Source organism: Hyaena hyaena, unplaced genomic scaffold (genome assembly GCF_003009895.1).
Source record: "Hyaena hyaena isolate Hyena2069 unplaced genomic scaffold, ASM300989v1 scaffold_836, whole genome shotgun sequence".
Classification (NCBI taxonomy): domain Eukaryota; kingdom Metazoa; phylum Chordata; class Mammalia; order Carnivora; family Hyaenidae; genus Hyaena; species Hyaena hyaena.
In genome coordinates this window covers 378679-401011 of record NW_024081464.1, presented here as the reverse complement: position 1 = coordinate 401011, position 22333 = coordinate 378679, and the positions used below count along the sequence as shown (strand labels likewise).

General features: G+C 47.7%; 1 protein-coding gene across 2 annotated transcripts in view; it reads right to left on the bottom strand.

Annotated features, from left to right (window-relative positions):
• GATA4 (GATA binding protein 4) overlaps positions 1–18751 on the bottom strand; it is a 51338-nt gene extending 32587 nt beyond the window's left edge. For both annotated transcript variants that reach the window (XM_039219718.1, XM_039219719.1), the window contains exons 1-2: positions 18683–18751; positions 13905–15012 (exon numbers count right to left, since the gene is read on the bottom strand). In XM_039219718.1, coding sequence (XP_039075649.1) covers positions 13905–14520 — 616 coding nt within the window. In that variant the 5' untranslated portion in view covers positions 14521–15012; positions 18683–18751. The remainder of the gene's footprint in view (positions 1–13904; positions 15013–18682) is intronic.
• Positions 18752–22333: the final 3582 nt, after the last annotated feature.

Genomic DNA, 22333 nt, shown 5'->3' with positions numbered 1-22333 from the left:
CTCTACTGAATGACTAACCCAATAACAAAGAACATAACCAGCAGAGCTAGCTCTAGGAGTGGTGTCCAAATTAAAGGAGTCAGGGCTTCCTAGAGAAATGGCTAAATCCAGCTCTGGGGAGGGGGAGGGAGGAATGCTGAGAAGAGCTTGGAATATTTTGTGGTATAGAATGCAGGAAAGGATCAAGCTACAATTTTATCAGAACTCAGGAGCCCAATTTAGACAGGTTCCCACTGGCAAAGATGGAACAATCAATTAGGACACCAACTACATGGATTATAACACACCATATACATTTAAATCTCTGAGTTCTTAACGATACTAAAAAAAAAAAAAGTCATTGGTCATCTGTTCTTTGAAAGATGTCAGGGAACTAATTCATTATTTTGAACACCAAAAAGTGAAAGAAACGAGCATTTATCCTGCTTTTCTAATACAAACTGTACCTCAGGGTAACCAAATATTTGGGAAACAGAAATGTATTTCTTTTATTGTTACAGCTATAGTCCCGCTGGTAAGTGAAGAAGGAATGAGAGTATTAGAATGTTACCATTTGCAAGCACTAATGGAATAATGGACCTAGGCAATGTCGATTGATAAAGCTGCTGAATGTGATCGAGCCTATTTTTCCAATTACAGATTTACGTGAAAAAGAGGACAGAGGACGCCTGGGTGGCTCAGTTGGTTAAGCATCCAACTTTAGCTCAGGTCATGGTCTCGAGGTTCATGAGTTCGAGTCCCTCTTCGTGCTCTGCACTGTCAGCGGGATTCTCTCTCTGCCCCTCTGCAACTTGAGCGTATGAGCGCATGTGCGTGCACACACACGTGCTCTCTCGCGCTCACTCTCTCTCTCTCTCAATATAAATAAATAAACTTAAAAAAAAAAGGACAGATGATCATGTTAAATGTCGTGGAGGAAATGCGATGAACAAAATCTAGATTGTAGAGTGGGAAAACTCTACAGGAAGAGCCTAGTTTCTTTAGCAAATATAACACCAGAAAAAGGAAAGGGTAAAAGGAGAACCTGTAGATTAAAAGACACTTGACAGACACATCGATGGAGGCGACATATGGACCTGATTTGAACAAACACTCTAAGAAAATCAGACAAGCAGGAAATCTGAACACTGGTTGGCAAGTTAATGATATTAAGGAGTGATGGTTAATTCAAGTCAGAGTGATGCTGGCATTGGAGCTATGTATATTTTTAAGTTTCCTTATATCTTTTAGAGACACATACATAAGTATTTATAGGTGAAGTGATATATTATCTGGAATTTCCTTCAAAATAACATAGTATGGTGGGAAGGGGGGCATACAGATGAAATACAACTTGTCACGAGGTGATATTGTTGAAACCCAGGGCTGAACAGTTACTCTCTACTTCTGTATACATTTGAAACTTAACATTACAAAAGCTGCCTAAAATGCAAGAAATGAACTTCAAATCCTCATCTTCACCTCTAAACTTCCTAGGAGGTAGGTGCTCTGGCTAATCCATCCTACGGGGTCTAGCGATGTATATCTGCATAAGCTGTACTGCTCCCTGTAATTATCCATATTCGTATTGGAGGCCACTCCTCGCACCCACTTCTCGGGCTAGAGACAATACCAGAAGCGGGTAGGATTGCAAAAGAGAGTGGGACCCCGTCTCCAGGGGCAGATTAGTCACATTCCTCTTCTTCCCAGGGCAGGGAGGCATCTGGCTCAGGAAATAGAGCTGGCCTGGCATTTTGCCCCTTCTTTCCACCTCAGCCCAGACACAAACCACACAACCACACTGTGCCCTGCTGCTAACGCACATACACATAACGCCTCCAAAATATCCTGCTAGCACGCACCTCCTTCCCTTCAGAGTTCCTTCTCTAACTGGGAATGGGAGGGAAGACGGCCATCACCGCACCACAGTGAGGCAAAAACAAAACTAAGAGCCACTATTTTCAGCCTTTCTACACCCTAAACGAAGCAATACATCCAAAATGCCACTCGGTTCCTGCCACTGTGCTGCTTTCCTTTCACTCAGGCCAAGTTTGAACATTCTACATGCCTCAGCTATTTCCCGGCCTCCTGTCCTCCACCTACATGGCCGAATAGCCAGACTCCAGACACCTCCTCAGCTTGTAGGATCCTTCCCCGCTACACAGCACTCCCCTAATCATTGTTCAGGACTCGCCATAGGAGTCCCCTCCACCAGGAAGCCTGGTCTGAGGTGGCAGGGCCGGTTTCAGTAACCTAAGGGTACCCAAGGAACCCAGATTTACTCTGCCAGAGCTCTCCCTACACTGAGAGGGGCACATTCACTTCTAATCTCCCCACCACACCATAAGCTGCTGGGATGCAGAGACCATCTTGTTCAGTTTTGAGCGTCAATGCCTAATGCGTGCCCCGCTCGCAGGAGGCAGGTAATAATATTTGCTGGCTGGTTGACTGGTGTTTGAAATGGAGCTCTAGCCTCTGTGGATCTCCACGGGCTCCTAGAAACTCAGACACGGCATGGGTTTAGTAATAACAGAAAAGCAAAACCAAAGGAACAATAAACTAAGACCAACTCTGAGGTTCCTTAACCCATGGCTTCCAAAAGTTGTTTTTACTTCTTAGTAGTAAGTATTTTATTATGTATAATAAAAAATAAAACTGCCCATCAAACCTCAAGTGTCACAGATACTGTTGCTTAGAATGAGGCAGGTAGCCATGGAAACCTATGTTACAGAGACTGCACGCAAGTTGTGATGCCCAGCCAAGCACGGGAAGGTTACTAGTTACTAGGATAGCTGTGGTATGAGGACAGACAAAGTCAACATGAACTATTATCCTGGGGGCTGCTGTAATACCCTGGATTCTAAATTCCCCTGAAGGGCGCCAGAGGGGCCCTTCTCACCACTTCTTCTCCTGGCCTGAGATCTTAGCCTTCCAAATGCAGGTACTCAAGCTAAGAGAGGCACAGTAAGCTGTCCAAACTTGTACAGCAGGAAAAAGAGAGCACGGGACAGAGTCCGATGGGCCCTTGGTGCCAGACTCACATGCTTTCACTTCATTGACTATTTCTTGGCTATTATATACAATAAACCAGAAGATTGAAAAACTAAGTTTTTACACATAGCTCTCCCATCTGATTGGCTGCTACTAGCAGTTCTTTCTGCCAATTTCCCATTGTTGGTCTAGTTCGGGGGTCTGACTTTAGGGAGTCAGTCTGGACCACCGATCTTTAGCAACTTTTTTCAGTGTTGGAATAACTAAACAGTAACTTTTATGACTGTTTAAATATATACGTATACACATGCCTGCATATGTATGGTAACTAAGAAGTCAAGGATTAATGCTAACAGTGGTTATCTTTGGGTGCTAAGATTACCAACTATCTGTGTACTGGTTTTTAGGAGTTTTTCATTTTTCCATATTAAACATACATAGAGTTTAACAAAAGAAGGATAATTAAGTTTTACTGATACTATTTGAAAAAAAAACAAACCACTATTTGCTTTTCTGAAGCCAACTTTGACCTGGAAAACAATTTTCTTTTTTCAAGTGAGCCGTATTTTCCTATTAAGCGTGTACTCCGTGTGAACCACATTCTTTATTTAGGGTCAAGTTAAGTTCTTTCTATATGCTAGGGAAAGGTTTTATTTGTTGTTTGTTTTCTCCCCACCTAGTCAATTTCGAGGGGTAACTTGTATTATTGCCTCTCTTTACCAGGTTTGATTTATGATCTTGGAAGTCAGGTCATTCTTTGCTAGGTCGAAGAGAGAAAGAAAGAAAAAAAAAAAGGTTCCCCCACCTAATACCTGATAAAATATCTGAAAAGGTCATTGCAGACCTTGACAGAAACATACAATTTCAACCCGATCTGATAAAACAACAACCAGAAAACTTTTATCAGAAGAAAACATAACTTGCCATTTCCCAGCTCAATTGACTGAACTTTTTTTATCTGCAATGACAGACATCGTAAGATAGGAAAAGCTGCAGATAAGAAACCAAATTGAGTTGTCTTGAATCAGATCCTATTGTCTGCCCCTGGTTCAAACTCCCCACACCTGCTCTGAATGGGTCAATGAGAGTCTCTTGGCATGGTCCCCGAGGGGTTTGGAAACATTGCAAAAGTGGTGAACTTTGAGACTTCAGCGTTTATTCTGCGATTATAATTAACCTGCTCACCAGTTGCTATTGATCAATTCTGAATGGAGGTGATAAAGTTTGACTGGATTTCTAGAAGTGAAAATGGAGCTTTAAACTGGGAGGAAAAAGGGAAAGAGTCAAAACATAAGGATCAAATTCAATTTTTAAGATCTGCAGTTAGGGAATCCCAAAGCCTATGGTTTAATAATCCACCAAATTCTGGTGGTTATCTCCTTGATTTCTCATCCTCCAAAATAGAGTGTATGTGGGACAATTCAACACAGAGTGAAAAATTCACATTCCACTTGCAGTGGCTTTTCAATAACTTTAAATGTATGGAACGGCTTACCTCTCTGGATTATATTCCTCCTTAGGTGGAAAAAAAGATACTTAGAGCCATGAAGTCAATTTTGGGACTCCTGCAAAATACTGAAGGCCAGAGAACCAAATTCCCTTCATTCAGATAAGAGGCTTGAATATCCTGGTTCAATTCTGATTACAGAGCAGTAATAGATAAAACCATAGGCCCCCTGCCAGAACCAAGAAACCTTCCACTGGTGGCTTCTGTGTTCAGCTCAGCCCAACTCCATGGGGCTCTTCCAGCCTGAGGTTTTATTCACTGACCTCATCCATCCCCCTACCCTCTATTCTCATCATCACTAAAAACACAGCTACTACGGTGCTTTTCTCCCGTCCCTTCTCTGCTCCTCCAACAAACACATGTGAATCTTCAGAGGAAAGGGAATATGGAGATGCTTCTACATTTCCTTCAGGAAGGGATTTTTGAGAGAGCCATATGGTTTTGCTCTACTTTTGCAGCCAGTAATCCCCCCTCCCGCCCCAAAATAGGAGAATCCTCTAGTTTGGAGGGTCTGAATTCTGGGAAACGCCTCTTTAATTCTTTGCGTGAAAGAATCAGGAGGCTGAAAAGGAAGTTGATGCAAGGCAGGGATTCCTAACAAGGCACTCCCCAAGTGCAAGGTGGGCAGTATCAGAATGAGACGGAAAGCCACTAGAGAAGATACTGCACCTGGGAAGCATCGGTGGGAAGCAGGAACACAGAAGAAAAAGTATATGGGGGAGAGAGAGCAGGGGGAGACCAAGCAACTGAAAACACTAACATGGAGCCCTTCAACCACCACACACCTTCTTGTCCTGAAGCGATAAGTGCCATCACCTTGGCAAATGCAAAAGAAGGTAAATGAAAGGAAAACATGGAAGTCCTGGAAATGGGACTTACCTGAATTCTAAGCCAGAGCTGTTGCTTACTACCACTGGGAGCTTGAGCAGATTATTTCATTTTTCTAAAGATCAGTTACCTCTTCTGCAAAATGGAGATTATATCTGCCTTTCAAGGACTTAAAAGGCCCTATCAACTGACAACTTCCCCATTTACCCTTGATAAGGATCCCACTTACTATCTATAAACTGCATACATACAGTGCAAGATACAGGCATATATATAGCTTAAGATATAAGCTACTATCCCTAAAAAGTTAACTAGTTTCCAAACATTAATGTATCCAAACCTGTAAATTGTTTTTGTACAAATTAAAACAGATCAGAGGCCATTCCTATTATGATCCCACTCATATTATCTTCCTTACTTTCTTTAGAAGGAGACAAAGAAATAGCTCTACATATGGCCAATAAAATGTTTAAATAATCCTTCATGGAATATATTACATGAGACCAGGTCATGGTGCATAAAAGGTCAATAGAACAGAGTGATACCTATTCTCAAACCATGAAAGGGCTTTATCACCTGCACCTTATTTGGGATGAGCAGACCAAAAATGTCACCAGCAGACAAATACTTTCAGGTGTCAGAAAGGCCCCTTCAAGTTGTTTAAGCAGCAGCATCCAGAGGCCTGCAAGAATTGCCCTCTTCTAAGAGCAAGGCAGTGGAAAAACCAGCACACCTTCCTTTCCCTATGCAAACAAAAGCAGCAATATTTGCAACAGGCTTCAGCTCTAAATTCAGATCAACTCAATTGCCTTAAAAGGACAGGCAGAGAAGAACTGGTTAAAAGACTTACCTTGCCTTGGGGAAGGCAATTTGTTTTTTTAAAGTAATCCCTATCACTGCCATAGAGGTTTCTGTTTCTATGCCTTATATAACCTGAGGGAGAACGACCATACCAGGCAAAGGTTACTATGTTTGTGTCCCCAACGCCAGCAACCGGACAATTGCGGACATTTGCTACCAAGAGACATTATTGAGAGTAGAAGAAGGGTGTTTTGTCCCCTCAGTAAAGCAATCTCCTGTTGGATAACCAAAAACTAAATTCAATAAACGACAATTTATATTATACAATACTCTTCCTGTGCATCCATAACTCTAAATATAGAAACCTGTTTTAAACAAAAAGAGGGAAAGGGACTTCAAGGAAGTTAATTCATGAATGCTGTATGTCTCCTTAATAACTGGTTTAATACGTTTTTTTTTTTTTTAATTTATTTCTGAGGTGGGGTGGAGGGGGAGATACAGAATCTGAAGCAGGCTCCAGGCTCTGAGCTAGCTGTCAGCACAGAGCCCGATGCTGGGCCCGAACCCATGAACTGTGAGATTATGACCTGAGCCAAAGTTGGACGCTTAACCGACTGAGCCACCGGTTTTAATATGTTTTTAAATTGGTAATATATTCACAAGGCTCAAAATTCAAAAGGTTCCATTTGCACACCAATATTCACAGCAACATTATTCACAAGAGGGGGCACAACTCAAGTGTCCATGATAGATGAATGGATTGAAAAATGGGATATATACATCATTCAGTGTTAGAAAGGAAGGAAACCACAGGACACGTTACAACATGGATGAACCTTGAGGATATTATGCCAAGTGCAATCAGTCATGAAAAGATGAATACTGTATGATTTCACTTACATGAAATACCTAAAGTAGTCAAATTCACAGAGACAAAAACTAAAACGGCAGTTACCAGGAGAGGAGGAAATAGCTGTTGTTTCACTGGTATAGTATTTCAGTTCTGCAAAATGAAAAGTTCTGAAAACCTGTTTCACAATGATGTAAATATACTTTTTTGTAAAATCATGTTTTTTTAATTTTTAAATTTAATTTAATTTTTTATTTTAAATATTTTTATTTATTTCTAGGAGAGAGAGAGAGAGACAGTGTGCAGGGGAGGGTCAGAGAGAGAGGGAGATACAGACTCTGAAATAGGCTCCAGGCTCTGAGCTGGCAGTCAGCACAGAGCCCGACACGGGGCTTGAACCCACCAACCGTGAGATCATGACCTAAGCGAAAGTCAGACGCTTAACCTACTAAGCCACCCAGGCGCCCCGATGTAAATATACTTAATGCTACTGAACTGTATACTTAAAAATGGCTAAGATGGTAAAGAATAAAATAAAATAAAACTAAGGGTGCCTGGGTGGCTCAGTCGGTTAAGCCTCTGACTTTGGCTCAGGTTATGATCTCACAGTTCTCGGGCTCAAGCTCCGTATTAGGCTGTGTGCTGGCAGCTCAGAGCCTGGAGCCTGCTTCAGATTCTGTGACTCCCTCTCTGTCTGCCCCTCCCCCACTCATGATCTGTCTCTCTCCAAAAAGAAATAAACATTTAAAAAAAATGTAATAATAAAAAAATAACTTCAACCTCCCTATATATTTAACTTCCCTATATTTTGAATGTATTTTCTTATTATTTAAATGGCTAATAAAGAACCATACAAGTGACTAATAAAAACTGGTTAAGTTGGTTAAAAATTCAAAAGCCTCTGAGGCATAGGTGGTAAAAGTGCTTTCCCCACCCTCATCTATCAACTACCCAGCTATCCTCTCCATGGGCAACTGACATTATAAATTCCTTGCAAATATTTCCAAAGATAAATTAAATATTTCCAAATGCATATACTCCTTTCATCTCTTTTTTAAATGTTTATTTATTTATTTTTTAGAGTGAAAGAGAGCGGGGGAGGGGTACAGTGAGAGGGAGACAGAATCTGAACAGGCTCCAGGCACAGAGCTGTCAGTGCAGAGACCACTGCAGGCTCAGACCCACAAGCATGAGATCATGACCTGAGCCCAAGTCAGAAGCTTAACCGACTAAGCCCCCCAGGCGCCTCTTCTTCCTCCTCCTCCTCCTCCTCCCCCTCTTCTTCTTCTTCTTCTTCTTCTTCTTCTTCTTCTTCTCTCTCTCTCTCTCTTTTTAACACAAGTAACATGCAATATACATATCCTGTACTTATAAGTACCTTGGAGATGACTCTATACCATTACATAACGAATTTACTAATTTTTAAAGCCTGCATGACAGCCTACTGTATATAGACTGATAATGCACATTTAGGTTATTTCCAATTTTTATTATGACAAATAGGGCTACAACTGTGTCAGTATGTTTGCAGAATAAATTCCTAGAAGTTAAATTTCTGGGTCAAGGGTATCTACTTTGTAATTTGTTGAATATCATCAAGGGCTCTCCAGAAAGGTTGCACCAATTTACACTCTCACCCACAGGTATCAGAGTTCCTGTTTCCCCACACCTCCGAGTAGGTTTGTTTTCTTAGCTCATTAAAGTTTAAAAAAAAAAAAAAGGAAAGGATACAGAAGAAAGTGTTATCTAAAACTGTCTCCTGTGCATCATTCCACCTGAGTGCTTAGAAAGAAAGTGCCTGGCAAATGTGGCCTGACCTTTTGATGGGACACAATTGGGCAGGTGACAGATCTCACTAGAAGCGGTGACACACCCCGGTCACCCTGCACACACCTTCCCCATTTAATTGGTTCTCAATCTAGCACCACAGACCAGCCCCAACTCTGACTGACCTGCTCAGGGTGGTAACCGGAAAGTTAAACAACCTTGGTTTTCTCAAAGACTGACAAATCATTCTCTAGCCAAACAAGCTACTTAAGAGTTGATCTCACAAAGTTCCCTCTATAAATGAACTGGATCTGAAAGAAACTGGCTTAAGTGATAAGCAGTCCCCAGAAGATCCAGAAAATTCAGAGTTTCCTACCGCCCTATACCGTAAACCAACTCTCACAACACCACGAATGAGGCAAAGCTTTTAAAGAAACCATTTGGGTCACACTGGTTGATATACATGTATTTCACTGTGTTATTTTTTTAATCCTTAAAACGATTTAAAAATGCTGAGATCCTTTGACAATATTATAATTGCTTGTTTCTCTATTACTGAAAAGAATAATTTCATGATAAAACATACTTTCACAGCATTCCAGTAACATCTACCACAATGCGATTTCCTTCATGGCATATTTACACACAATTCCCATTGTCTCCTTTCTGCCTTAAGTATTTGCAAGCATTAATTAATATAAAAATCAACTTTATTGTGGTACAATGTACACACAATAAAACACTCCTGCTTTTTTATTTTTCATTTTAAAGATTTTATTTTTAAGCAACCTCTGCACCCAACATGGGGCACAAATGCACAACCCCGAGATCAAGAGTCATCCACTCTTCTGACTGAGCCAGCCGGGTGCCCCGTACTCCTGTTTTAATAGTACACTTCCATCATGAATTTTGAAAAATTGATACATCTGTCTAACCACCCTGATTGGGTGTTAAAAAGAGACAGCCATCTTACTCTGCTCTGGCCATTTCATGTGCACACAAACATGGACCCTAGCCCTTGAAATGCAAGAAATTCCCTGCCCAGCTCCACTGGCAGACAGCAATACAGAATCTCCTTTGCCCAGGGGGTTGGTATTAAGAGAAGCCATATTCCAGCTTCCATATTCCATTGCAACAACTACAATCACGTGTGAAAAGGTGTTCTTGCCAAACCTAATGTCCACTCGCTGTAAGGAACACAACGTTAAAAGGCCTTTGAATGTTAAAATACCTTTTTACCTTTTAGGTATTTTTACATGGTCCTTCTCTCTCTCTCAACCATCCTGTGACTTCTCCCACCTAAACAGCTCTGGGGATGGAGAGGGTTACAAGGGTTGCAGAACCCTCTCCCACCCTGCTCACCGTACCGGGAGGCTCTCCAATGGGCCACTGAAGCAGCCACTGTGTGTGTGTTGACCTGGGCAGAGTACTGTGGCAGGTACCTCCTAGATCTCTACTCAAATATTTGCTAAGTGCCCAGCATGTGCCTGGCACTTAAATATGAGTAAGCCTCTGTACCTGCCCTCAATAAGGTCACATAATTCCATTAAAGGCAGCCTCATTAATGATTTCAACAGTTGTTTCAGGGTCAGGTTCATATTGAACCTGGAATGAATTGAAGTTCATATACATTGCGGTCAAGGCAGAATAATTCCTTCCAACCCATGTGCAGGTCTTTACAGAGGCCCCTGTTAGCTTTCATCACTTTGATTTTTGCCTTTTCCAGTAACCAAATAAGAACTCTGTCAAGATACTAACTCTTGTTAAAACTGAGGCAATTAATACTTCATGAAAAAAATAAAGCTGTTTTCTTAGTTCTCATTGAAATTGAAAACAGTTTCTGAGGTCTGTGTGGTTTTACGTCTGGTTGTATATATATTATTTTCACAAAAACCAACCTGTTGTTGGGTCATTTCATGGTACCACAAGATGTGATGGCAAATGAGGATGTCACTTTTCTTTTCCTTTTTTTCAAATTGAAGGTGCCTGGCTTTTCCTGGCAAACTCCAAACTCCTACTCACCCTTCCAGACCAAATGCAGATGACACCGCTTGGGTGAAGACTTCCAGATTCCTAGACAGAGGAAGAACCACTTCTGTCTTCTCTCTGCTCTCAGCTCATTCCTGCAGCATGCTACTGGGTCACTCATCTTCATGTCTGTTTAGGGTGACCAACCATCAGTGACCAATAAATGGGGACTCTCCTAGGTTTAGCACTAAAAATTCCAAGTCCTGGGGAATGCCTCAGTCCTAGGGAAATCAGAAAAATAAGTCCCTCAACATGACAGTGAGTAGCTATTTAATAAAATAGGGGCCAAGACCAACTACTTCACAAACACTGCCTTATTTTTCGAATTTAAGACAACACTGAACGCAGTTAGGATTATCCCATTTTACAGGACAAGAGAGGAAACTGAGAGGTAAGTAACTTGCCCAAGATCACAAGGGCACCTGGAATGGAATCCACGCTGGGGCTCCGGGTGCCATACCACCACACTGTATCGCCATCTGACAATCCAGTGGCAGCTCCGCACAGCAAGCTCTCGATACCTATCATGGAGTCCGGAATCACTTATCACCATGCTCCTAGCACTCAGTATCAGCTAATGTGCCAGTGTTGGTCCTTGACAGAGCTACCAGGCATTTACAGGCGGGTCCATGTGACAGGAGGAATGTATGTAAAAAGCACATTTATTTGCATGCCCTGCTTTTAACTTAGCTTGCTTTTCTGTAAGTGCCACCTGCACAAGACGCTGAAGACGTGAATGCCAACACACTCCACATTCCTCATGTTCCCTCACAAAGATAACATGGAAGCTTTCCTGGCTTGACCATTTAACACATGTGGCTCTGTCCAGGCGAGACAATCCAGCTGTTGGCCAAACCCCAGGGCTGTCTTCAGGTGGGTTCTCCTGAACTAACGGCACAGAGCAGAGTGCTGGGAAGACAGGCCTCGCTTCTCCAGGGTGCTCCGTGCAGGTCAGCTTGCCATTTGCTGACCCTTAAATTTGGGAAACACTACTGACTTCAGCACCCTCCTAGGCTTTATGGGTTTCTAGAATTTAAATGCTGTGTGCACTGGCACAGAGTGTGTATATGTGTGTGTGTATTTTTTTTTTTAACATTGTTTCAGTTGTAACTCTCCTGACCAGAAAGGCATCCTCCATCTTTGGCTTTTGATTCCAGGTGACAGGGGTTAGGAAGCAACCTCTCTACTCCCTCCCACAAGTTAAAGAAGCAGAGCTACAGGGACCACTTCTCCCTACTAAAACGAAACAAAACAAAAAAACCCCACTTTTAAAAATGTTTATTTATTTTTGAGACAGAGAGAGACATAGCGTGAGCAGGGGAGGGGCAGAGACAGAGGGAGACACAGGCTCCCGGCTCTGAGCTGTCAGCACAGAGCCAGACTCAGGGTTGGAACCCACTTACCGGGAGATCACGACCAGAGCCGGTCTGATGCTTAGCGGACTGAGCTACCCAGGCACCCCTCTCCTTATTTTAAAACATAAGTTCTAGAGAGAGTTTTATTTATTTATTTTAATATGATTTATCGTCAAATTGGCTAGCACACAGTGTGTACAGTGTGCTCTTAGAATTTGAGAGAGACCGCAGGAGTTCCGAGAATGCGGGCCACAGCGCCCCACCCCCTCCCCAACACGCCCACTTCGGACTGCCATTGTATGGAGATGCTTCAAGCCAGCTATCTCACTCAGGGCCTCCCAAAGGCTCCGGAGCCTGCGGCCCCTCCTCCCCCAGGGGGTGCCGTCTAGCTCCCCGAGAGGGGGAGGGGGAAACTAGGAGCCAAAGACCCAGCCCGGCGCCACTTCCACGGTTAATCAGTTTACCTGGGATGTGTATTTGGCTGCACCCTCCTGGCGACCTTCCCTGGCCACCCAGGGTCAGAGGATAATTTAAAAAACTCTTCAAAGCCAGGACCCTTCCCGGAGCCAGCTTAAGACTGGAAACCTGGGAGGGACAGGCTTTACTCTTCAAAGTGAGAACAAATGTGAAAAGATTTAGCACTTAGTAGGTAGTCAATAAACGTTAACTTTGTTTCTCACGTCTGGGCTTCACCTCCCCCGCAAAAGCCATCTCCAGCCGAACCCGATCCTGTCCCTTCCTGAAATTCGACAAGACCAGAGGTTTGGGGGGTTTTTTGTTTTTGTTGTTTTGTTTTGTTTTTGCCTTTTGAACTAGCGGTTGCCACTTCCCTTTCTCTCCCAGAGCGAAGCACCCGGACCCTTTCTCAGACTTCATTTTGTTCAACTGTAAATCGGAGCTGGGGAGCACAAGTTTGCCGTCGGTCCCAGGTCTGACATTCACAGGAAATATGCAATCGTGCCTCTTACGATTATTTCTAACCCCAGCCCCCCGAACACGAGGAAGCTGCCGCGAAGTCTCCATGTGAGTCACGTCTCACAAAGAAGCCCCTCTGGGCTTCCGGACGGGAGTTCTGGACGCTGACCAATGCACCCGTGCACAGGTGCTGCGTGCGGCATGCACACCAGCGCAGGGCGGAACAGTGCACCGTACACCGTGGCCCCGAGGCACCCACAAGGTGCCAGCCTCCGTCCAACTCCTCTCTGCGGCTCCAGTGCCTCCTTTCTTCCAGGTGTGAAATCCCCACAGGAAAATCATCTGCCACTCCGAAGGATCTTCCAACTGGGCCACCAAATGGCCCAGAAGATCTTGGGCCCTAGCCAATGTAATCAGTTCCCTGCTGCGGACTCTAAGGGAGGGCCAGAGGAAATGCGAGCACAAGCCCGGCGACCGCTCGTGCTGCATCGAGGGCTCCGGCGCGGCTCCTCCCAGCGCCCCCTGCGCCCGTCGGCCGCGCGCGCTCACCTACTGGGCAGACGTACCCGCCGTCCGTCCGGGGCTGCTTGGGGACACACTCGGGCCCTGCCACCCCGCTGTTCTCTCTCTTTCAGAAAGGCATTTAGAAAGCAGGCCTGCCCTCACTTCACAGAATACGGGCTGTGACCCTCACCACCACCAACGTGCCGCCGCCGCCAGTTTCTGTCTTCCAGTTTGCTTTCCTTGGAAACTCATGCATCCTGCCCCCTCCCCACCGCCCCGCACTATGCACACACTGGTGAAAAGTTAAATGCCCCAAACAGTGCCCAGGACAGTCTGTTCCGGTAGCCCACCGGCCTGGGCACTTGCGCTCAGTACTCACCGAGATTGGGGTGTCGGGCGGTGGGGTTGGCCCTGCCGGGCAGGCTGTGCAGAACCGGGCTGTCGAAGGGGCCGGCGGAGGCGGCGGCCGCGGCCGCCCAGGACGCGCCCACGTCGGCCATGTAGGCTGGGTAGGGGCTGGAGTAGGAGCCCGCGAAGCCCGCGCGCCCGTACTGCTCGCGGCCGGCGAGGCCCGCGCCCGCCGCCGCGCCGCCGCCGCTGTAGGCCGCGGCTTCCCGGGCGGCTGCGGCGGCCGCGGCGGCCGCCAGGGACCCGGTGGTCCCCGGGAAGGAGAAGCGCGGAGACACGGGCGGCGGGGTGTAGGCAGCGCCCTCGGCCCCCGCCTGGCTCCAGCCCGGGCTGCTCTGCTGCGTTCCGGGCCCGGCACCCGACGGGGCCCCGCCGGAGCTGCCGCCAGAGGTGGCTCCGGACGCAGCGCTCCCGCCTCCGCCCTGCAGATAAGACAGGCCCAGCACCGAGGAGGGCACCCGCGGCGTGGGCACGTAGACCGGGGAGGACGCGGCTCCCGCGCCGTGCATGAAGGCGCCCGGGCCACCCGCCTCGTAGGCCCCGGGCGGGGGGCCGTGGTTGGCGGCCATGGCCAGGCTCTGGTACATGGCCTCCGCGAGTCCTCTCCTTTACTCTCGAGTCAAGGCGCAAGGCAGGGAGAGAAAGTAATAAAAATAATAAAAATAATAAAAATAACGTACAGGTGAGGGCTGTCACATAAATGAAGATCCAAAATCAAAAGTAAAAAATGCAAATCGCTCAAAAATGTATACGTATTAAATCCAGCATCGAGCAAAAGACTCTAAACTCTTGTTTACAGGAAAATCCCAAATTGAATGTTTGGTTCTTCCTGGAGGTGCTGGAGAAGGGGCCGGATCTACCCCAGGGCCTAGAGGTCCCGAGCGCCTACACGAGTGGCGGAAGACACGGGGTAGTTAGTGCCTGGGCGCCGGTATGGGGCACGGGCCTTCGGGTCACGCCGGTGGCCGTCGCTGCGCACCGTCTCTGGGTCACCCGCAGATTCCGGCTCTGCGTGCGGCAGGCTGGCTCCGATGCGGAGGGTTGGACTGGCTCCTGTCCTCCTTGCAGCAGCCACGGTCCTGAAGGAGGAACGACAAAAAACGGACACAAGTTCACCCGGAGCGTTCTGAGCCTACTTTCCCTGAGTTTGGTTGCTTCTCCGCACTGCAAACCAAAGAAATCTCCGCTTTTGGCGCCCAGCTTTGGAGCCCACGCGGTTGCGAAGAAAGCTGCGGTCTTTGTTTTTCGGTGGCCGTGGGGTCTGATTGCCCCCAGGGAAGCCTAGGGAGGGCAGCCTTAGAGAAGTGGGGCTTCACGGTTATTAGATATGTAATTACTGTTGTACTGCTGGTCAGGAAAGACTTTAATTTCACTTTATTTTTCAAGCATATTCTTGTCGCAGAATTTTTAAGTTCAAGGGTTTCAGTTTCCAGCGGAGTGCCTGGGACCCAAGAAATATCGCTCATCTTTGTTCCCCCGCCAACCCTAAGTGTCCCTGGCCATGAAAAAACTTTAGATTGCCTGTGAAACACAATGACAAACTTTATAAAAACCAGCAACCTAAGAAATTTTTATTTGTAATCTTTTTATTAAAGCTAGAGGTAGAGTTTAAATGTTTATACACGAGCACAGTGTCTGCTAAATCTCTGTGAAAAGGACTGTGAAATCTCTTATCCCACCACACACTATACCATGTGAAAGTCAAATCAGACAAGGTATTTGTTTCTGGCAAATAGTTATATTTTAGCGATTTTGCAGATTGCACATTAAAACCGGAATAGTGAGAGAAATGTACAAGTTCACTTTGTGGAACTACTCACTGGACCATTCAGATTCACTGAATGGGGTTTTCCAGATAAAATCACTGATCCACCCTTGAGGAAATCAGAACACCAATGACAAGCTGAAAAGGAAGAATCAGTTCAGAGGACTTGGTTATGCCCTTGTATCCTGTGTTTTTATTTTCTCCGGCAATTTTTCTGATAAAATAAGAGCTCAGTGTTCTGAAGCACCTGCTCTATCCCAGGTCCTTTTCTCTACAGCTTCCCAAATAAACGTGTGTGTCTCTTCATTTTACAAAAGAGGGAACTGAAGCATGGGAAACTTTTGAAATTTGTCAGAGAGCAAAGTACAATTGGAGGGGCTAGAGGACAGAATCTGCGGGGCTCCAGGGATTTGAGGCTGACCACTACATTCCCACTCTTCTCCTTAAGAAGAGGCAACCACTTTTTAACAGTGGTTTCTTTTTCATTGCAACGGAATTACAAAAAGATTAATTGACCTTTATTATACTAAACCCAGGCTCTGACACTTACTGAATAAATGACTTTAGACACATTACCTAACTTCTGTGCCTCAGTTTCCTCATTTGCAAAAATGCAAATGTTAAAGGTATCTATCTTGTGGAGTCATGGTGAGGATTGTAAATTAATATATGTAAAGCTAGTATAGTAGGGTTTTATAAAACTTGTAACAGATACAAAGTTCTATGTAATTGTTGGTTATTATTACAGATTTCTAATGTGCCATAAGACAATGCCTCAGATATAATCATACTATAATGAATGGTTATCTTAATTATTATAAAAAATTCTGAAAATGGAATCTGTAATATGTACTATATAATACTTTTAACCATCTTTGCAACATCACTAATGATAATGGAATAGCACTGTATCCTATAGTCACATGTTAACTCCTAGATGGTGTATCATTTGCTTTCAAAACTATACAATAAATTATTGGTTTGTTGGACATTTCCTTCCAGTCAGAAGTCTGGCTAGAGGGTGGATGCAAAAAATTTGATCTGAGGGGCACCTGGCTGGCTCTGTCCATGGGGCATGAAACTCATGATCTCAGGGTTGTGAGTTCGTGCCCCATGGTTGGGTATAGAGATTACTTAAAACTAAAATGTTAAAAAAATTTTTATCTGAAATCACCAACTTCACTCTTTGAAAATCAAGGCAAAAAAATTAGTACTTCATAGGAATCTGTGGGCTTCAGTAAGTAAATACATAGGCTTACCTTGATAAAATATTCAGTATTCTATTTTTAAATCAAATAGTTGAACTATTTCATTGTATTTTCTGTAATACTCAACTTCTGTAGTTCTAATACATAACATCATACTTTTTTCTCACATAACTGCAGGAAGGGAAGATTTATAATTTTGTAAGCTAACTTACACACAGATGCTAATTTATCAGCTGTAAAATGTAAATGATAAAAATGCCATAAATCTAACATTTGTCTTTATTAAATTCTCTGCTTTTTAAAATGGCTGGTGCATTACCTGGCCTTTGGATTACTGAACAATAGAAGGTGGAGAAAATACCCCTCTACACCTTTCTGGAAAGACAAAGAATCATTCTGCTTGCTTCTGTTATTAAGCCTCGGTTCAGGCGTCCGCGGAAGAAGCAGAGCGAGCTACTGAGAATGGCAGAAGAGATCTGGCCTCATCATGGGGACTCAGGCCTGCTCCCCAGTTTTTCCCTTTCCTCCAGATCACTCATTTCAGTTCACCTCCAATTCACAGACCAAACAGGAGAAGCTTTCTTCGTGATTTAGCCCACAGCCCTTTTCCGATCGAAAACTTGTGCTACTGTCTGCGTTTATTAACAGGTCACTCCTGCTCTTTGGGCTCAGCCTCTCAACCTTCACTCTTGGCCTGCTGCGCAGAAAACTGTCACACACAAACGCACTCACTAGCCAGCAATAATAAAGCTGGCCGCTGCTGGGGAATGTGGAGACTCAGAACTTTGGGGAGACATCACTCTGTTATCCCAAGAGAAACCTTACTTTAAAAGCCTGAAACCTACTCTTGGCTGTCCATTTCATTTCTGAGAAACACAGGAAATATTTTCCTGCGGCGCTTCCCCAACCTTCCCCCGGAAAGCCGTCCCTGCAGCCCCAAATCCAACCAGCTTGGAGTCCTTCACCCTGCTTCCCAACCGAAAGGCCTCCGCACTCCCTCAATCTGGTGGCAGTTCACCACCCAGGCATCCTCCTCTTACCTGAAGGACCCCTCAGCCCAAAACCAAGCGACATAATACTGTAGATCGGGGCAGCTAACCGTGGCCAGCGAAGGGACGTCACTGCTTTCCTCCCGGGTTCCGGCCCTCAGCCACTTTCACCCAGAAGCAGTGTGGGTGGCGATCTGACTCTCTGGACCCCCGTGAGAGAGGCTAGAAGGCTGGCCAGAAGGGCATAAAACGTCCGGGCGCTCAGTAGCCTTTGCCGACTTCGAAGCGCCTCCCCGGGGCCCAAGGCCCAGTTGCACAGCCTCCCACCGCCACTCTGAGTCCCCGGAGTCACCGACCGGCGACACTCTTCGCCTGAGCCCCTCCGTGAGACCTGCCCCGGGTCAGTTGGTCAGTGTGATTTCGCACGGCCATCATCACCATCCAGGCCCTGGCCTGGGAGGTGCAAGCAAGGGCTGGAGAATATATACGCAGGGGCTGGGATTAAAAACGTTCAAGTTCACACACACACACACACACACACACACACCCAAGAGTACTTCGAATATCCTTCTCCGCTTTCCCCCCAAGTCTTAACTCTGCTTTAAAGAAGCTGTTAAGCCAAAACGAAAAGCTAAGCAGGCTTTGGCTACTTTGGGGGAGGAGAGAGTGATCAGCCTCTCCTTTCCACCCACTAGTTACCTCTCCACTCCCAGGCAAACAAGCGCGGAGGAGCTCTGAATTTCGCAAACGGTGGGACAGAGCAAGGAGAAGACAGAAAAGGCAGTACCTGCCGGGACTTGAGCTTCTAGGAGGGCCGGCGCACGCTCCCCGGGCGCCCTGGGAGCTTAGGCAGCGGCGGTGCCTCTCGCGGCCACTGTGCCGGCCGCCTCCGAGTCCCCCAGCTCCTGGCGCCGACTCCCCTCGCCCCTGCGCTCCAGCGCCAGGCGCTGACTGGCCCGTGGGAGTCACGTGCCAGGGCCGGGGGCGGGGGCGCGCCGCCGAGGCTGCACCTCCGCTCTGCGCCGGGCTTCGGGGCTGTTCAAAAAACTCCCCCAGCAGGCAAAGTCCAGGCGCTCGGATCTCGGAAAATGCTAAAGTGCCACCAGTCGGGGAGCAGGGCTTCACCCACCGCCTTGCCAGAGGTCAATTCGGTTTTCAGTTTTGCCCAGGGTCAGCTTTATTCAGGAGGCCCCTCTCCTACCGCCTCCTTCCACCCCACCCCCCACCCGCGCCTCCTGGTGGTCCCGGTCCAGCCCCGGACTAGCGGGGCAAGGGGCGGGGCTGATAGAGGGGAAGGTGACCTTTTGGGCCAGACCCCGGATCGGCTGTGGAGCACAGGGGTACCAGGGGTACCCGGCTAGCTTCGAGTCTCCAGGAGGTGGTGGATCGTGGGGTTCCTGCCTGACTTTTCCACCGAACTGCGGGTGGAAAAGACAACCAAACCTGGGTTTGGCCCACTCAGGTCAGAGCGCAGGGACCGCAGCTTCCCTTCCGCCTTCCCAGCAGGCTGGGGAGTCCGCGAGGCGGCCTCTCCAGCCCTCAGTTTTATGTATTTATGCAAAACGTGCACCCCTTCCTGACGACGCTTCCCATCTCCCGCGGCCTCCTCCCTTCAGATCTTTCCGTTTTCCCAGCAGCTTTCGGCGCCGCTGCACCAATTCTAGGGACTTGGCGGGGGCTTGGGAAGGTTGGCGGTCCAGCCGGCTTCCTCGGCGGAGAGGGCTCTTCCAAGCCCCCTCAGCCCCCTCCCTGGAGCGGGGGGCGGGGACGGTGGCCGGCCCGGGTCTGCAGTCGGCGTCAGTGCCTAGAGGCCCCAGCACAGCGGGGCTGCGAGCCGGAGAGTCCCTCAGACAGGTCTAAAGGTTAATAGAGCAATCACAGGGCCCTATTACCGCGTAAAAATAACCCATCGATTACCGCAGCCTTCAGCCCCAGATAACAGCCGGCCGGTGGCTCTCACGCTCTCGGTTAAACCTTTTCCCCCCACTAAGGCCTAGTTTCCCTCCCTAGAGCAGGTTTTTCATACCAGATTAGAGGGGTCGGGAGGGGGCCGGGGTAGCACCCTACACGAAACCCGTGCGGCTGCGAAGGAGGGATAAGGGGCTACGCCAGCTTCCGCTGTTGGTAATCGGTGTGGATTCCTGGCCTGCGCGAGGGTAACCCGAGCGCTGAGGACGAGACTAGGACGCAGGGCTGATTGGGAGGAAACCCCCAAAGGGATCGTGGCCAACTCGTGGGGATTCTCAGGAAAATCCCGGAGGAAGGGCTGAGCGCGGCTGCGCAGGGAGTTCTCTTTCCTGAGCTCAACGTGCGGAGGTCCAGCGGGGCCAGAGCCCAAGGGAGAAAACTGAGACGTCAGGTCTGCGCGGCGGCCGGACTCACCCGCGCTGCCCCATCCCCACCCCCCAGGCAGCTGATCGCCTAGGACCCTTCGAGCCCCGGAAGCTTAGGCACCCTTCTCCAGCTTGCCTCAACTCCTCGCCAGCGCCTCTGCAGAATTTGGCGCAGCGGATCCCAGGTGTCTAGGAACTTAAGAGGGAGGGTGCTCTGGACCCCGGAGGCCGGAGCTGGGGAGAGGCGGGTTGGCGGAGGACACTCGGCGGGCGCCCGCAGAGTCAGCCGAATGGTGGAGAAGGGCACTCGATCTCTGCGCAGTCGGAAAACAACATCCCCATTGGCCTACGAGGGCTTTCTGGAGAGTTGAAAGTCTGGGCTTGGACGAGCGGCAAGTTGTTCTGGCATTTCTGTTCTCAGTGGGGATTTGTGGCTCCAGAGATGCCCTGGGTTTCAGAGCTGCCTTCCGGCACGCGACCCTCAGCACCGAGCCTGCAGCCTGGGCAGTGAATTTTCTTAGCCACAAGCCTAGAAAGCTGGGGCTAAGCGTCTGGTGGAGCGGCCATCCGAGCGTCCTCACCGAAGCCAAGGACGCGGGCCACTCCTAGGCAGACTTCTTCCAGTAGTGCAGGATGTGTGTGCTGAGGTTCACATTAGCTGGGTGCCCAGGGGCGAGCCTCTCACCCCACTGCCCACACATCAGACCTCTCGGACCTTCAGTCTCCTCCTCTGTGGGGGCGGGAAGGGTGCATAACAGGCCCTGCCTACTCTATGTGGCTGTTATGAGACCCTAGATAGAAGAGCCTGCATTTCCTAAGCGCTCGCTTGTTAGGAATCCTGGATTCACGGGGGTGGGCGGTGGGGGTCTCTTCTGGCAAGGGACACGATAGAGCTCTTTTACCCACGCCCCCGGCTGGCGCTCTTCAGGTGGGCTGAGGTCTGGGAACCTTGAAAGATTCCTTGCTTCTAGGAATGTGCCTGAGATAGAGAAAATTGTGTCTGTTTCCTGTGGCTCTTTTCTCTGGGCCCAGCGCCCCAAATTTCTCCTCAAAGGGCTCAGCTCAAGGACGGTCCAGAAGGTGGTTGGCTAGCGGTCTGTTCCTTTGGGGGTGTTTTCTTTTCCCTCGCTCTCTCCCTCCATTTTTCTCTCGCCCCCCTCCCTCTCCCCTCTCTAGGATAAGGCGGGAGCCCCCGCGGCCGCTGCGCGTTGCCAGGAGCGGGGAGCATTTCAAGGCCTCGCTGGCCCGCCGGCTGGAGGAGGTTTATCGGCTGCCGTTAAGTTCCCAGGCTTCTTTCTCGCTCAGGAGGCCGCTGGGAAGGGGAGGGGGTGCTCTGAGGTTCGGATTCTTGGCTATTTTTAAGGACATGTCCCTGGGCTGGCCTGGGATGGTGGCCCAACAGCTCTCACGTCCTCTTTCCTTTTTTCTTTCCCATAGTCAACAGGGAAATTTTAATACTGCATAAATCTTTTTACTAAGGGCCTGGGTCTAATGAAGACTCAAATCATGAGATTTTAGACAAGTAAGAATTACTTAGATGTACTGTGCTCTTTTAAAAAAAAATTTCCCCGGGTCACAAGAATAGATCACATTTTCTTGCTTCATTAAGATCTCCCGGACTTGCGCTGGTCCATACCCTGGTAAAGATACAGTTGTGTCTGGACGTAGTGTACAGAGTAAGCTGAACTCTAGTTCCCTGAAAAAAAGAGTTAATAAAGTGTGGACGGTGGAATTCACGGTGACACCAGTGAGGGTCTATCCTCACGGGGTAACCGGATTTCCTTGTCGGAGCCGAGCCAGCTTATTTTAAACGGAGCGCCAGCTCAGGTGCCACAATCTCAGATCTGGGTTAGTAACGCCGTTTGGCTCCCTACGAGAATCGGCCTCTGCGGCCAGCCACCCGAAAGCCTACTGTGTCTGAAAAACACGCCCCCCCCCCAAGTCTTCTAATCGGAACAAGAGACCCCCAGAGAGAGAGAGAGAGAACAAGAGAGCGGACGTGGAGTCTCCCCTCCCCTTTGGAACGAATCCCTCCCCTCTGTAGACACTTCTCTGTGGACTAGTGCGCCAGGGCTCATGACAGACATACAAAGTGACCCGCGCTC